Raw genomic sequence first — 16,514 nt, forward strand, 5'->3', positions numbered from 1 at the left:
TTCGACTTAATCGTAGCAGTCAACTTGCGTTTGATCTGCTTCGATGCTTCACCGATTCCAGACACGGCAATGTCTACTTTTGTGCGACGGAGGTTGAGTAAATTTGCCAAACTCTTTGTAATGAAGCTACACATTGAACCAGAGTCTAGTAGTGCACGAGCAGAGTGCTCTTTTCCATTCTGGTCCACAACAAGAAGGTTAACTGTTTCCAACAAAACAGTGGATTTTTGGACTGCACCGATAGACTCACTTGGTGATTTGGATTGGCTGATCCTGGGGTTTCGACGACGGTCGACGTGGATGGATTCGGTTGCAGGGATAGCTGACCAGACATGACAATAGGAGCGGATTGAATCTTCGGGTTTGCAGCTGCATGTAACAAGGTGTGGTGTTTTTGGTGACAGTTTCGGCAATCATACTTGGACGTACAATTCCGACTTTGGTGTCCAGAGCGGAAGCAGTTCCAGCATAGACGTTTCTGGGATACAAGTTCTCGGCGTTGGCGAACGGACATTTTGGAGAATGTTGGACATTGGAACAGAAGATGGTTCTCTGGACATGCAATACAGTACGGAGCGGAATTCTTGATTTCAGTCGTGGCGGAATTAGATACCATCTTGAATGGCTTCTTCTGGATCGGTGTGGGACCGACCACCTTGGTTTGGCCGGGTGGAGTGGAGCGGTGTTGCAGATCGGAGACGACAGACTTCAACATTCGGACCCGCTGATAAAGGAAATCGATCAACTCCTCGTAAGTGACATTATCAGCGCTACTCGTTTTTTCTTCCCAGGATCGGAGGGTTGTTGAATCCAGCTTGTAGCTTAGCAGATTAATCAACGGGGTATCCCAGTGGATGACTGGTTCGTTCAGTTTCGCTAAGGCCTTCACATGCCTTTGGTAATCATCAACCAGGTCATGCAACTCTTGAGGTGACTCTCTCTTGAGGGACGGGAGGTCATACAGAGCTCGAAATAGTTGACGCTTCAGATAACGCTTGTTGTCGTATCGTTTTAGCAAAGCGTCCCATGTTAGAGAATAATTGTCCGCACTTATATCGGTCGATTCGAAAGGCTTGTGTGCTTCTCCTTCCAATGACTGTAAGAGGTATTGCAGCTTCGCTACTGTCGGAATGTCCGCATTGGAATGGACCATGGAGTAAACGTATCACGAAAAGAAAGCCAGCTGGACAAACCTCCGTCGAATTTCGGTAGACCAATCTTGGGTAAGCGTAGGTGGAATCCCGCTTGAGAAGCATGATTATTTGCCGTGAAGGATGCATTCAATGCTGATTGGTTGGGATCAGTGGAACGTTTCATCAGTAGGAACCCTTTGGCCGAACAGTATCGCGCTTCGAATGCTTCTCGCTCTTGCAGATGCTCCTCAAATTTCTCAACATCATCGTATTTCTCGATCTCCGTTTGAAGGTCCAAAAACTCGCTATAGACTCTGTCCAGCGCCTCAACACGGATCGGGATTTGGTATACGTCATCTTGATTGTCGAAATTCTCGACGGAATCACGAACGACGAGCAATGCCTTGCGCTTCATCAGGCATTCGGCCAACTTCTTTTCTGGTTTGGTGGACATCTCGATTACTATCACCACTTCACTACCACCACAGATCGAATGCGGAAAAACGAGATTCGGAAGAACGGTACGTAAATCGGATTACGGACTCCTTCCCGGCGCGTTGTACCGTCTTCTACACGGCGCAATTATCGGAAAATGACACAAATCGTACGAATAAATCCTTCCCGTCACGGTGTGCCACTTTCTACACGAACGAATAACCCAAATATAAAGGTAAATGAAACTTCAATTCACTAAATGTATTTTATTTTCAAATCAGGTTTTAATTTTTCTTGGAACTTCTCCAGTTGCACACACCGTTGCTTCGCCACTGCCAACGGGTCGAGAAATCTGCCTACTGTCTAGCCTATTCACTGTGCGCGTCCAAAATGGCTTCGAAAGGCTTGGCTTTCACAAGTTATTGACCTCAACTGCAGGTCAATCAACTGCCAGCGCATGGAAGAAATACGAAATGGTGTACTCACCACACCTGCCTTTCTGGTCGGGGGTACCTTCGATCCGGTTCGAAGGACCAAATGATGGGGCTTACCCGTTCCTTTTCGAAGGATTTTCCACCGGCGATAAACGACGGCCCAGAAGAAGCGATGCAATGGTGGAATACACCGACGCTGGCTATCCGTTGAATTCGTTGACTCCAACGATGATGATGCTCGGCCACTTGTGCACTGCAAGTTGCGCTTGATGCACTTATGTTGTACTAACAACCGCGAATTACAGGAGATTCGGGGGACTATCCAATCTCTAGATGAAATTCTTCTATGAATTTCTTTGAAGCTTATTTCGCGACTGCACAATAAAACACTGGATGGTTGACTTCACTCTCCAACGATATATTTTGTACTGACCTATTCTTAACAATAGTTTCCTATCCTAGCCTATATATACAGTGTCCACTACTAGTGGACATCGAACGGAATTGTTCTCTCTTCGCTTTATCTCTTAGGTAGAAATTCTAGGGTGATCCCTTTAGATCGGGTTCAATATTCATCATAGATTTAGATATAAATTTTAGGTAACTAAATTAATTAGAAAATAAGTTCAAATCGATTTAAGCGCATTTAGTATTAAGTTAAGATATTTTTGGTTAAGATAGATTAAGTAATTAATGCATGACAATATTCATCAGTTGTGTTACAAGAACCAAAATTTTTTAAGTCTTGATATGCAATCGCAGCTTTGCCCAAAACAAATCTGAACAAGTTATATACAAGTTTTGATGTGCGAAGGTAAAACGTTGAATTGAAACGGTCCATAAAGAAAGGAAACAATGTTGTCCAATGATAGATGTTACTCGAGTTCGCATTTATGTGCCTATCGTGTAACGTAATGATGATTCGCGGAGGGAATGATTTCATGAGCTGAAAAGTAACAGAAAATGTTCTACTCCCCAATACATATATATCATTTGTATAATATATATGCTGGAACCAATATGAGCGAGCGAAAAAGGAGACACATTTAACGCTTTGGACATGGGTGTCGTACTGGTCGGGATTATTTTTCCTGTGATACATGCAATATTATGATATATTCATTTTTTTGTGAACTATATATTAGGCTGTCAAAAAAGTCCTGAAGTATTTTTTTTTAATTTTCATTTGTTCATGAAATTAGTTACAATCATCTGTTTTAAGTCAAATATGAGCTATGCGTTCGATGACTTGTTCCCAACGAGATGCCAACTTCATAATACCCCTGTTATAGAAGCTCGCTTCCTTATTGGCAAAAAACTCGGATAGCCAATTTTCACAGGCCTCTTTTGTGGCTAACTTCTGACTACCTAGCTCGTTCGCCATGGACAAAAACAGGTGGTAGTCACTTGGTGCAAGGTCCGGACTATACGGCGGATGCAAAAGAACCTCCCATCCGAGCTCCCGGAGTTTCTGGCGCGTCACCAAAGAAGTGTGTGGCCTGGCGTTGTCCTGATGGAAGACAATGCGGCCTCTGTTTATCAAAGATGGCCTCTTCTTCATGACTGCTACCTTCAAGCGGTCCAGTTGTTGGCAGTACAGGTCCGAATTGAACGTTTGACCATAGGGAAGCAGCTCATAATAGATCATTCCTTGACAATCCCACCAAACACACAGCAGAACCTTCCTGGCCGTTAATGAGGGCTTGGCCATCGTCTGAGCCGCTTCAGCGGGCTTCGACCACGACCGTTTGCGCTTCACGTTGTCGTAAGTGACCCACTTTTCATCGCCAGTCACCATCCGCTTCAGAAACGGGTCGATTTTGTTGCGATTCAGCAGCGATTCACATGCGTCGATACGGTCAAAGATGTTTTTTTGCGTCAACGTGTGTGGCACCCATACATCGAGCTTCTATGTGAATCCAAGCTTCTTCAAATGGTTAATAACGGTTTGATGACCTATCCCCAGCTCTTGGCCGATGCTACGGCTGCTACTATGCCGGTCTTTCTCGGCTAATTCAGCGCTTTTGTCGAAATTTTCGACGACAGGCCTTCCGGAGCGTGGAGCATCTTCGACGACCTCTACACCAGAACGAAAACGTTGAAACCATCGTTGTGCGGTGGAAATGGAAACTGTATCGGGTCCATAAACTGCACAAATTTTATTGGCAGCTTGAGATGCATTTTTGCCTTTGTCATAGTAGTACTGTAAAATATGTCGGATTTTCTCTTTATTTTGCTCCATATTTGCGACACTATAACTCACGAACGACTTAACCAAACAAATCACTGTCAAGGACTATATTATAGCGCACAAAAATACCTTTCCAACAAGCTATATATATATATATATATATATATATATATATATATATATATATATATATATGTATATATAGATATATATATATATATATATATATATATATATATATATATATATATATATATATATATATATATATATATATATATATATATATATATATATATATATATATATATATATATATATATGTATTAACATATGAAGTATGATCAATACATAATTTTATTTTTATTATCCGCACTTCACTTTCAACAAATATTTTTACATGAGATTATTCAAATGACATACGACACTTATACAAACAAGTATTCTGCTCTTTAAACACAACTACTTCAGCATAGTGTGAACCAGTAGTTACTCAAATAATGATCCGAATTGATCAGAACTTTATCTCCGATTGATCAGAACTTTTCACTTTAGGTAAACAAAGATTTTGTCCCTTGGGACACTCATGCGATTATTCCAATAACATGAGACATTTATGCAAACAGTAGTTCTGATACTTATGAACAATCTTTTCCATCACATCAAAGTCTAAATGACTAAGTTCTGCTGTTATGATTTTTGTCCCACATTTCCATGCATTCAACGCACTGTGCGTTGACTTGTGTGGGTGAATACTTTTTTATCTATTACTCATAGGACACCGTATTGATTCGTGAACAGGTTCACTAGACATCAAGCTTCGTTCAGGAAATGAATAAACTGATACTTGGTTGAGTAAAATATTAGATTAGCATGGTTTCTTGCTGTGGTGGCTGACAGCAGACAAACGACCACAAAGAGTTAAATGAAAGCATATGAAAGCTTTTCGTATAGTTTGTCAAATACACGGCCCAGACAGAGAAAGATATATTCTCGTTCATGTTTTTCTTTATCCTCTTAGAAAATACTTTCCAACTTCATTTTATGATGAGGTGTAATATTATCACGCTTTCGTATAAGAGCGCTGGCAGCTATATGGATAGTGTGGCCGTCTGAAACAGCTTTGCATTCCAGCCGGCCTTGGTTCCACCCCATTAACGTCGTATGGACTTTTTTTTTTGCACAATCCCAAATGAAATGAGAAAAGAAAACAGAAAGAGATGTCTGCACGCATACATACAAACCATTTTTAACTTTTAAACAGATCATTATTCGCGCATTTGACCCTCCAGCACACGAAATGGCATCATTTCTGCCAAAGATGAAATGTTTTCAGCCAACGTTAGTTTGGGTGTAGTGTCGCACAGCGGTCAAAGTTTGAATTTTTTGAAAACCGAAAAATCACTCCCCCCTTAAGTGAAGGAAATTGGGGTTATCGAAAAAAAATGTTGATGCCAAATGTCTTCAAATTGCATGAAACGTCGAGATCTACTGTCATCTAGATTTTTTTGTCGAAAATTGACGCTCTGGGTTCTTTTTTCGGAATACGAGGCGAAACGTATGGTTTGGGTGCCAATGAAAATCATCATATCGATTTTTCATACAGGACCCCCTGTGAAATGTTGATTTGCACGATAAAATACCCTCGGCAAAATATTAGCTTATTCGTACTGTATTCGTACTGTATGAAACATCGAGATTTACTGTTATCTCAAAAAAAAAATTTTTGTCGAAAATTAACTTTCTAGCGCTTGGTTGTTTCTAACAGTAAATCTCAACTTTTCATGCAATTCTAAGACATTTGGCATCAATTTTTTTTTTGAAACTCCGATTTCCTTTACTTCCTCCTTGGGTGATTTTTCGATTATCAGAAAACTTAAATTTTGACATCTGCGACAATAGTAAATGAAGTCCGATTGAGCTAATATTTTGCATTGGGTATTTAATCGGTCTAAATCAAATTCCATTTGAAAAATCGAGATGATCATTTTCATTGGCACCCTAAACCATACGTTTTGCCTCGTATTCCGATGAAAAGACTACGTCCCAGAGTGCAAATTTTTGACAAAAAAAACGAAATGACAGCAGATTTGGCACCAACAATTTTTTTCAAAAATACTATTTTCATGTAAAATGTAGGAATTTAATTCACCCTGTTCTAAATGATGCAATCATCAAAAAGTAAAAGTCATAGAAAGTTTACCAAAAAAAAAAGTTCTCATCAGTTAAATTATTCAAAACAAATATACTTCTGAAAAATCAAAATCGATATATTTTCGAACGTTTCATACTCATGCGCGGAAAAACGATACCGGAAACAAGTTTATTCCTATTCTCAGTAGTGCTGATCAATCTTCACCCAGCTCTCTCCATGTGGGTGATGGGCATGTCCTTTCCGCTGAACATGGGGCTGGAATCCGCTCTTGTGATCCGAAGTATACTCGACAACACGATGAGTTCCATCGGCCTCGTCCAGAGTGTACTCGCCCTTCACCACATCTCCATCACGGTGCTCCCACTGACTTTTGTGATCCTTGGTGTGCGCATCCTTCACTCCGTACTCGAATTTGTATTTCGGATGGGAATGATGGTAATCCTCATGGTGACCGTGATCTCCTCCGTAGTATTGGGCAGAGGCAACAACAGCCAGACAGGCAACCAAAACGATGATCTGGATCGGGGAACAATTTTTTTGAAACGAATGAATGATGAAAACTCTGCCAATTATACCTTGAACATCTTGGATCTCCTGCAAATCAATTGCTTTGATAATGGAATGTTTCACTGCAACTATTGTCGATTTGGGTTGGCAGTCTAACTTATATACCCATTCTTGGATCGCTACCAATTTTGATTTTTGTTTTTTTGCCTTTTCCTGACCATGGCGTGCAGCACGCTAATTAGGAATGTCTATCTTATCGCTTGCTAATCAATTATGCCCAGTTAGCATGCTCGTTGTTCGAGAAATTTGGACGTCTAATCGAGTTAACCGAAACCAAACATCGATTGCGCGACAGCTTGAAACAGATACGAGATATTATAGAGCAGTTCAAAATGAATTCGACAAATGACAAAACATGAGTATTTTTGATTCGAATGAAAGTTTGTATTCCGTTTGGGTTGGAGGAAATATGAAACAATTGTTGGAGGAAAACAGCTTTTTTGACTCAAGTGTTACTTTTGAAAATGGCGTATCGATTTTAGTAAGAGAAATATTTGATAATTTATATCTCAAAAACCATGAGTCATACTAAAATAGTATCTTAGAAAGAGTTATAGAGTATTAATGCTTAGACATGGAAAAATATACACTAAGAAAAAAATCTTTACTCTTTTTTTGCAAAAAAAAAAACTTGAATTTGCAATATCTGAAGTATATATTTTTGATTTTTTTTTAATTTTTTCATATAACATAGAAGTCATGTAAAAAAATTAAAAAATAAGTCCAAGATCGTAAAACTATTTTTGACAAACTTTGTTGAACATCGAATTTTTATGAATTTTCGAATCCTGATGTGATTTAAAACAAAATAGCTCATTATCAATCTCCTTCTAAATGCAGCTATTCTCGAGATATTTAAAAAAAATATTTCTAATTTCTGTTTATCGTATTACTTCGTTATGTTCAAAATATTTTATGAATTTGCTTTAGATTTCCAACATTTTTATCAAATATATGATTATAGTATAATTATATGTTTAGTAGTTACGTTGAAAAACATTTGGAGACATGTGCCTTAGTACTAAACGTAGCGATATTATAAAATCTTTTGTTTTTCCTCATACAAACTTTTAACATATTATTCGTGTTGCACAATCAATACACGAACAGTTTTCAATGTAGAATTGAAATCCCAACATCACAAATAAACCTCGTTGATTCAACCGGGCATTATGGGTTAAGTACAAAATCAATTAACTTGTTTACGTTATGCCAAGATTGTACCTGAAGTCAGGTATCTTTAAGGTACCTCTGTATAAGTATATAAAGTTACTCAGATTCAAAAATCGTTCCTCAGTCGAACAATCTTCCTTATAGAGTGAATAATAGTATATCACAATGAACTGCAACAAAATTTTCTCGTGTTGCGGCCGGTTTCCGAAAAACGATAAGAAACGTTGATCTGAAAAACGTTTCTGAACCGTGTCAGTGATTGAGAAACTTAAGTTAATGTGATGTAATGTCCTTTTAGAAGCACCTTTAAATTTTGCGGATCATGCAGTTTTTCAACATAAGTACTAAATATTTTTATCATATTGTTGGAAATTATAAGCAAATTAATAAAATTTCATGAACATGACGGTATAATAGGACAAACATATTAAAAGGGCCTATTTGCTATAAAAAAGACAATAAATTAGATTTTTTTTTATTGTCTCGAGAAAGGCTCCATTTAGAAAGCGATTGATAATGAGCTATTTTGTTTTCAATCACATCAGGATTTATAATTTGTGGCTAAAAATTATTGTTAACTAGCAAATATTCGAAGTTTCGAAAATTCATAAAAAATCGATGTTAATCAAAGTTTGTCAAAAACCATCCCGGACATATTTTTAAAATTTGTAGTTGACTTCTATTTTATATGAAAAAAATTAAATACATTTTAAAATATATGTTTTAGATATTACAAATTAAAGTTTTTTTTTGTAAACAAAAAAAGAATACTATTTTTTTCTCAGTGTATATTTGTTTCACGTTTAAACATTTTACACCCACAACGTTTCATTGCAATCTTAAATGGTGCTGCCAATAGCCAGTCGAGTTGGCATGACATTAGTCATTTATTATGCATTATGCATTATGCATAATATGATAGCTGACAGGGTCCAACATTTTAGAAGACGAAACATGAAAAACGAATCTCCTCTCACTGTCGTTTCGCTTCGACTATAACCACTTCAGCATTCACAGTGAACATGACTTGAATTGACTAGAAATGAATGGACGAGCGTTAATAGCAAGGATGACTGATGAACTATTCTAGCGAATGGTTATTTTAATTGACGTGACGAATGAATACAAATCTGTCTGTTCATTCAACCTGACTTCGATATATTACTACTACTCCACCCTGACATGAATCTCTTTGCCCGAGATATTATTTAAATGCCCATATAAAGTGAAACGAAAAATTGATTTCTTGTGCAAAAAAGTAGTTAAACAATTAAAGGAAGGCTTCATTGTTTACCCACCGGGAACTCAAATATCGATATATGCACCACGTAAATAGAATACCAGTTATATTACTCCCCACTTTTTTCATGTAGTGATAGGCGAAAAAATAGTTTCAATGTATAAGTTGTATAGTTTTTTTTTAAATTAACTACTTTGTATTGGAGAGTGTGTGTATCTTACAAGCGGTGTAATATACCTGGTATTCTAATTATGTTAATATATGCATACATGATAACAGTTCGGCTGAAAAATTTAAAAGGTAACACAGCAAAATTATTTTTTTTTTTGCAAAATTCTATTTTATTATTCAATATAATTGCCTTCGAGGGCGACACAGCGATTATAGCGATCTTGCAACTAGATACCATTTTTATTGTACTCTTTCGGTTTTCCTCAAAATAGGCCTCTGTTTCGGTAATCACTTCATCATCGGTCTTAAATCTCTTGCCAGCGAGCATTCTCTTCAGGTCTGCGAGTAGAAAATAGTCGCTGGGGCCAGATCTGGAGAATACGGTGGATGCGGAAGCAATTCGAAGACCAATTCATGCAATTTTGCCATCGTTTTCATTGATTTGTGATTTTTCCATTTTTTTCACAATAACAAAAGTTGCTTCACTCTCAATGCTGTAACTCACGAACCAATCGACCGATTGCTGTCAAAATTTGACACGTATCTATTGAATGATGGTGCTTTGTGATAGTCAAGTAGATTTTTGCAAGAGGCGCCATCTAGATGTCAAGCTTATGAACTTTTCAGCCAAACTGTTAGAAGTGATATATTAGCTTAGACAGCTTTAAAACAAAAATAAATTTCGGAAACGTATTAAAATTTCGGTTCCTTTAATTAGTGTGCCAATCCATATGATTTGTGTTACTTCCGGAAAGTGAATTGAGCTGAAAATTTTTGTTTTGAATAAATAAATTGACTGATTTGATTTGTTTGAATGACAGCGATTTCTTTCAGCTATGTCCACTATAGAACGACTGCTACGATGGATACTGAGTCATCTATAACCATCAATAAGAAATTACGAATCAAGTGTAAATTACGGAGCATGATTCCATACGATGCGATATATAGGTTGCGACGGGAGACTCAAAAAATCACAAAAACTACAACATACTGCACAAGAGTTGTATTTCAATCAACAATCTCAAACAGTTGTTTACAATTCAGTATTAAACATTTGTGGTCCTATACCAAACAAAGCTATTTAGTAATGCTGATCAATTTTCACCCAGCTCTCTCCATGTGGGTGATGGGCATGTCCCTTCCGCTGAACATGAGCCTGGAATCCGGTCTTATGATCCGAGGTGTAGTCAACAACACGATGAGTTCCATCAGCTTCATCCAAAGTGTACTGTCCCTTCACCAGATCTCCGTCCCGGTGTTCCCACTGACTCTTGTGATCCTTGGTGTGTCCATCCTTGACGCCATATTCGAATTTATACTTCGGATGGGAATGATGATGATCCTCATGATGGCCATGATCTCCTCCATAGTAATGGGCAGAGGCAACAACAGACAAACAGACAACCAGAACGATGATCTGTTGCGGTGAAAATGAATCGTATCAATTCAACTCATATAAACTGAACTACAGCGTTTTTACCTTATACATTTTGGATCTCCTGTAAACTTGGCAATTCGAATGCAGTACAATAACTGATATCGATTGCTAATTTCTTCTAAGCTTTTATACTGGCTAATTAGTCAACGATTTTCGTTTCAGTTTCGTTTTGTCCATGACATGCATACACACCATTTCTAATTGATAGATATTTGGCGTGGTTTCGAATCGTTGTAATTGGCTTGAACTTGAGCTCGAGAAATTTGTTTGCAATCTTTGTTTGGTACAACAAGTTCACGACACCCTCAACATGTATGATATACACATCACATGAGTATGCTGTCAGGTGTTGAGTTTAGTAAATGTTGGATGATATTGTAAACAGTTGTAGTAGTTATAATGAAAGTATTTTTTTTCTTTTAGTTTACCTGTTTTATCACATAGTTTGATAAACGAGGTTTTCTCTTACACGACTGATCGCCGAACACATAAGGAAATGCTTTTATTGCTGAGTTTTTAACGGAAGAGAATATTGATGAAGGGAATCGATCAATGCAGATAAGTTTCTTTTCCAAAATTACGCGAGAATTCCACGCAAGATCAGCCAGACGCTAATCCGATCCTCTCCGATTGTTTTGAAGCTTGGTACTTATGAGGGAAACTACCTAAAATAATAATTTACATTATTATATGTCCAATTTAAAATACGACTAATTTTTTAAGAGAAAGTATTCAACATCATTATTCTTTCTTAAAAAATCGTAACTCAAAACCCAGAAGACTGATCAAATTATGATGTTTGGCAAAGTTGTTGGAAAATGTATTAACTATTTAGGAAAAATTACATTTTAAATTCACTGTCAAAAATCTCACTCAAAAATTTAATTTAATATTAAAAACTTTTATGTCTTAATCTATCAATTCTATTTTTGTTGTATATTTTTATTCGAAAACCTTTCCAATTCAACAAAGTTTGACGTACAGTGGTACCGTGGCAAAAACACCAAAATGAAGATATGAATTTTCGAAAATTTATGAAATTTCAATACATTAAGAAAAGTAACATAAACATGGAAGTAACATGCGATTCTACATGAGTTTGATTCTGTTTGAGTTTGTGGGTGAAGAGTGCGTGGATCTGTGAGAATGCGTATGTATACGTGAGAGTATCATCACTCCTTTCAATCTTCGTACTTACAAACGCATGAAAACAAAAGTTACGAATCGTTTATTCTGAGAATATCCATAGCATTCTGTATTTCTGGTACAATTTGCGATTTAGTGCTGCTCTAATTTATTCCACACTTCGATCGATAGGCTAAAAAAAAGCTTCCTCTTGTACTCACAAATATTGCACAATCATTTTTCGATAGATTTAAGCGGCCCATGGGGGATCTCCGTAGCCACATTGGTTGCGCGTTCGCTTAGTAAGCGATCGATCGTGAGTTTAAAACTCAGGGCCCCCATTGACCATCTTTGTGTTGTTACAGAATAACTACGTCCACGCAACAATCATCAGCGATGGAGATCGATCCACGGTCGAAATAAGATTGATTCATCCATACAACTGCTCTGTTCTGCAGAAATATCGGGCTGCTGTTCTATAAATAACTCAACAATGGATCAACGACTGTCTCCGCTGTCCAGTCTTAACTGTGGATAATGGAACAGATAGAAAACTCTTTCGCCTAAATGGCTACTGTGTAAATATGTACCATTTGCAATGGTATAGAAGAGAATACTCTAACGCCGAAAATAGGCAACTGTGTGATGTGCTAATTATAGATATGATAAATATGTGACATGTACACGATTAAAATTCGGCTCTGTTACAGCTAAAATGCTAATGAGCCTAAAATAAACAAAAGGGATAAAAAAAAATCGGCCCATGGACGCTCAATATTATTGTGCAATGTGAGTTGCACAATATTTTAACGGCGGCCCCTAGACGGCTAATATCATTGTACCGTTCTGAATCATATTTCGGACAACATCATATTTCGGACACTTCGTTCTAATATTTTGAAATGCTTAATGCACTGATGACATAGCTATGAAATTAATATCACAATTGCTTCTTTAGAGTAATCCCTTGGTTTCACTATCATTTCATCTGAGAACTACATTTGAATTTTAATATAATCGGCTAAAATCTGACAACAGTACTCAATTTCGTTTGTTTTTGATGTATACTTAGCGTGAGAACGTAGAATTTACCCGTTCATAAATATTCAAATTTCTCCCGTGTTTCATCAGTTTTCATCATCGTTAACAGTTTACTGTGATTGCATGGTAAGTGTTTCGCAGTTGATTATAAAATATAATCAAGTGTAATGTAATTTTCGTCCATAAAATTACAAAATAATGTGTCCGAAATTTGAATTCAATCTGTCCGAAATTTGAATTAGTGTCCGAAGTTTGATTCTTATTCGCTTCATTTCAAAAGCTTTTTATTCGATGATTTAATTATGTTTTCAATCAAATAGGTACCAAAGTAGAAAGCTTGAAAGCATATTGGATTAATTTATTAAACATATCTATCAAATATTGCCTGTGCATAAAGTTTAGATCTGTTTTGAGCATCATATGCCTTAAGCGTCCGAAATATGATTCAGAACGGTACAATTTTTTGGTTTGCACAAAAGATTGTACCGTATGGAGGCGGTATTGAAGGTTGTGCAAAATATTGCACAATCGCGAGCACAGACTTACAACCACATTGTGCAAATAGTCCCTGTGATGCTTTCGGTTTAACAAAAAATATTATGAAACTCTGCCCCCAAACAGCATTAAATGAGAAAAGCAGAATTTTCAATTGTCGATTGAGTTGTGCTCGACGTGTGGTCGAATATATCGTTTTGTCTCATATTCCGAACACTTCATTTTCAACTGTAAAATCACTAAACTTTTATGTTATAAATAATTGAGTAATAAAAACACAGACATTCTTTGAGCTATAGGCTTCATTTTGACATCAGTTACAGGTATCGATACAGCCTATAATTTATAATATGAGACATTTGCAAAAAAGTGACATTCAAAACCAATGATGAAGTGTTTGCGTTAGCAAATTCCGTAAAAAACAAGCATCGTTCATTTTTCAGTTTATGAAGTTGTTTCAATTATTTTCATGGGTGCTAGAGAATGTATGAACCTACAATGAATGGGTGAAAGAAATGATATTTTATGCAGAAGTCTTCATTAAAAAGTAGTATTAGTGTTCGGTAGTGTTCGGAATATGAATCAAGTTTTTACGCATGATTCAAATTCCGAACACTTCATTTTCAAATGTAAATTTACTGAACTTTTATGCTATAAATAATTGAATAATGAAAACCCTCAAATTCTTTGAGTTATAGCCTTCATTTTAACATAATTTACAGGTATCGATATAGCCTATAGTTTATAATATTAAGCATTTGCAAAAAAATGACAGCCAAAACCAATGATAAAATGTTTGCATGTAACATAGCAAATTCTGTAAAAAAATGAGTATCGTGAATTTTTCAGTTTTTTTCTACTATTTTGTTTGTTGTTTTCATGTAAAGTGCTAAAAAACAGTACGAATCTACAATAAATGGAAGAAATAAAATGATATTTTGTGCAGAAATATGCATTTAAATCAGTGTTCGGAATATAAATCAAGTTTATACGCATGATTCAAGTTGCGAACACTTTAATTTTAAATGTGAACTTACTGAACTTTAATGTAATAAATAATGTATTATTCTAAACACTGACATGCTTTGGGTTATAGACTTCACTTTAAAATCATTTACAGGTATCGATACCGATACAGCGCCCTTGGTCCCGAAACCATGTAAACTATAAAAAACAAATACAATCAATAATTTCAAAAGCAAAATCCAATTTTTTTGCAAGCAAAACATTTTTCCAAAAAAGACTAGCTAATTGTCTGTAATTTGATGTATCGATCATATGAATCGGTCCAGAAGTTTAAAAGTTAAAAAAGAAAAAGAAAGTTAAAAGTCATGAGTTTATGAGTCAGTGACAAAAATTATGTTCGTGGTGATCAAACATGTTTTTAGTTTCTCACCATGAATATGTATTAGTAAATCAATTTTATTGTAGTCAAATGAAAAAGAAGGCTCTATTGTATCCAAAAATCATATTAATTTCGCGAAAGAGTACCATTTTGAGTAATGAGACACTGTTTAATGGCCATCAAAGCTTAAATGTTCGGAATAAGAGGCAAAACGGTGCCTTTGGGATATTGATCAGCCGAGCCGAGAGCAACAAATAAATTCTTTTTCGACATTCTGATCACTCATGACAATAACACGTGCTTGAGATGACTAGTTCATACGACCGCTAGAGACCAACGGACAGGACATTGCACAATATTGCCAACACACGGCACAATATTATCCCGTTTGTACAATATATTTTCAAGATTTTGAAAATAACACAATATATTGTACAACCTTTCAATATTTCCTCTAGACGAACAACTATATTGCACAAACCAAAATATTGCGCTGTAGAATTATCCTACAGATTTCTCATCCGTTGCAAGATCATGAATCCATTGGTAATTGATAACTTCGAAAATCTACTCCAACTGACTCCTCAGTCAAGTTTTATGTCTTTATACCATGAGTACCTTACACACGACGTGCACCCTTCACCAGGCATCTCCAACCAAGTTTGCTTCCCATACTTCTGCAATTCCTCTGTCATTTTTGATCTGTCCATGCGACAAAAAATCCATGGAATCCCAGATCACCTACGCTCCGATTCTATTCCGCCGATTTTTTCGGCAGAATATGGGAAAGTTAGATCTGATAAAATGTTCTTTACTGACGGTTCATATTCATAAACGGGTCCACTGGCTTCGGCATCTTCAATGAAAATTCCAGTGCCTCTTTCAAACTCAAAGATCCTTGTTCCGTGTATGTCGCTGAACTGGGTGCGATATATTACGCATTAGGGATCATTGAAACATTGCCCATCGACCACTATTTTATTTTTTCAGACAGTCTCAGCTCAATAGAGGCAATCCGCTCAATGAATGTTGATAAACGCTCATCTTATTTCCTAACAATAATAAGACAACTATTGAGTGTTTTGGTCGAAAAATTATTCAAGATTACCTTAGCATGGGTTCCCTCTCATTGCTCGATTCCGGGGAATGAGAAAGCGGACTCGCTAGCTAAGGTGGGCACTTTAGAAGGCACACTTTTTGAAAGGCAAATTGCTTATAATGATTTTTTCCACATTCCTCGTCAGTATACGCTCGTAAGTTGGCAGCGGATGTGGAGTGGTGATGAGTTCGGTCGTTGGTTACACACGATTATCCCTAAGGTCTCGACGAGTGCATGGTTCAAGGGATTGAATGTAGGTCGTGATTTCATTCGCGTGATATCTCGGCTTATGTCCAATCACTACAACCTAAACGCGCATTTCTATCGCATTGGGCTCGCAGCAAACAATCTTTGTGAGTGTGGCGATGGCTACCACGACATCGAGTATGTTGTCTGGTCGTGTATCCGGTTCCATGCTGCTCGCTCTCAGCTCTCTAGAGCACTGAGAGCACAAGGCAGACAATCGGAT

General features: G+C 36.9%; 3 protein-coding genes across 3 annotated transcripts in view; 1 reads left to right on the forward strand and 2 right to left on the reverse strand.

The window, feature by feature from the left end:
• Positions 1 to 16,514, forward strand: part of LOC129764553 (uncharacterized) — a 132,007-nt gene that overhangs the window by 101,553 nt on the left and 13,940 nt on the right. The window lies entirely within an intron of this gene.
• LOC129764557 (cuticle protein 19-like) lies at positions 6,440 to 7,018 on the reverse strand. The gene is made up of 2 exons (XM_055763759.1): positions 6,924 to 7,018; positions 6,440 to 6,864 (listed from the first exon to the last, which is right to left on the reverse strand). The coding sequence occupies exons 1-2, from the start codon at positions 6,930 to 6,932 to the stop codon at positions 6,529 to 6,531; spliced, it is 345 nt and encodes a 114-aa protein (XP_055619734.1). The 5' UTR covers positions 6,933 to 7,018; the 3' UTR covers positions 6,440 to 6,528.
• LOC129764568 (cuticle protein 19-like) lies at positions 10,584 to 10,997 on the reverse strand. The gene is made up of 2 exons (XM_055763772.1): positions 10,983 to 10,997; positions 10,584 to 10,919 (listed from the first exon to the last, which is right to left on the reverse strand). The coding sequence occupies exons 1-2, from the start codon at positions 10,989 to 10,991 to the stop codon at positions 10,584 to 10,586; spliced, it is 345 nt and encodes a 114-aa protein (XP_055619747.1). The 5' UTR covers positions 10,992 to 10,997.

The sequence above is a fragment of the Toxorhynchites rutilus genome, chromosome 2 (assembly GCF_029784135.1).
Source record: "Toxorhynchites rutilus septentrionalis strain SRP chromosome 2, ASM2978413v1, whole genome shotgun sequence".
Classification (NCBI taxonomy): Eukaryota; Metazoa; Arthropoda; class Insecta; order Diptera; family Culicidae; genus Toxorhynchites; species Toxorhynchites rutilus.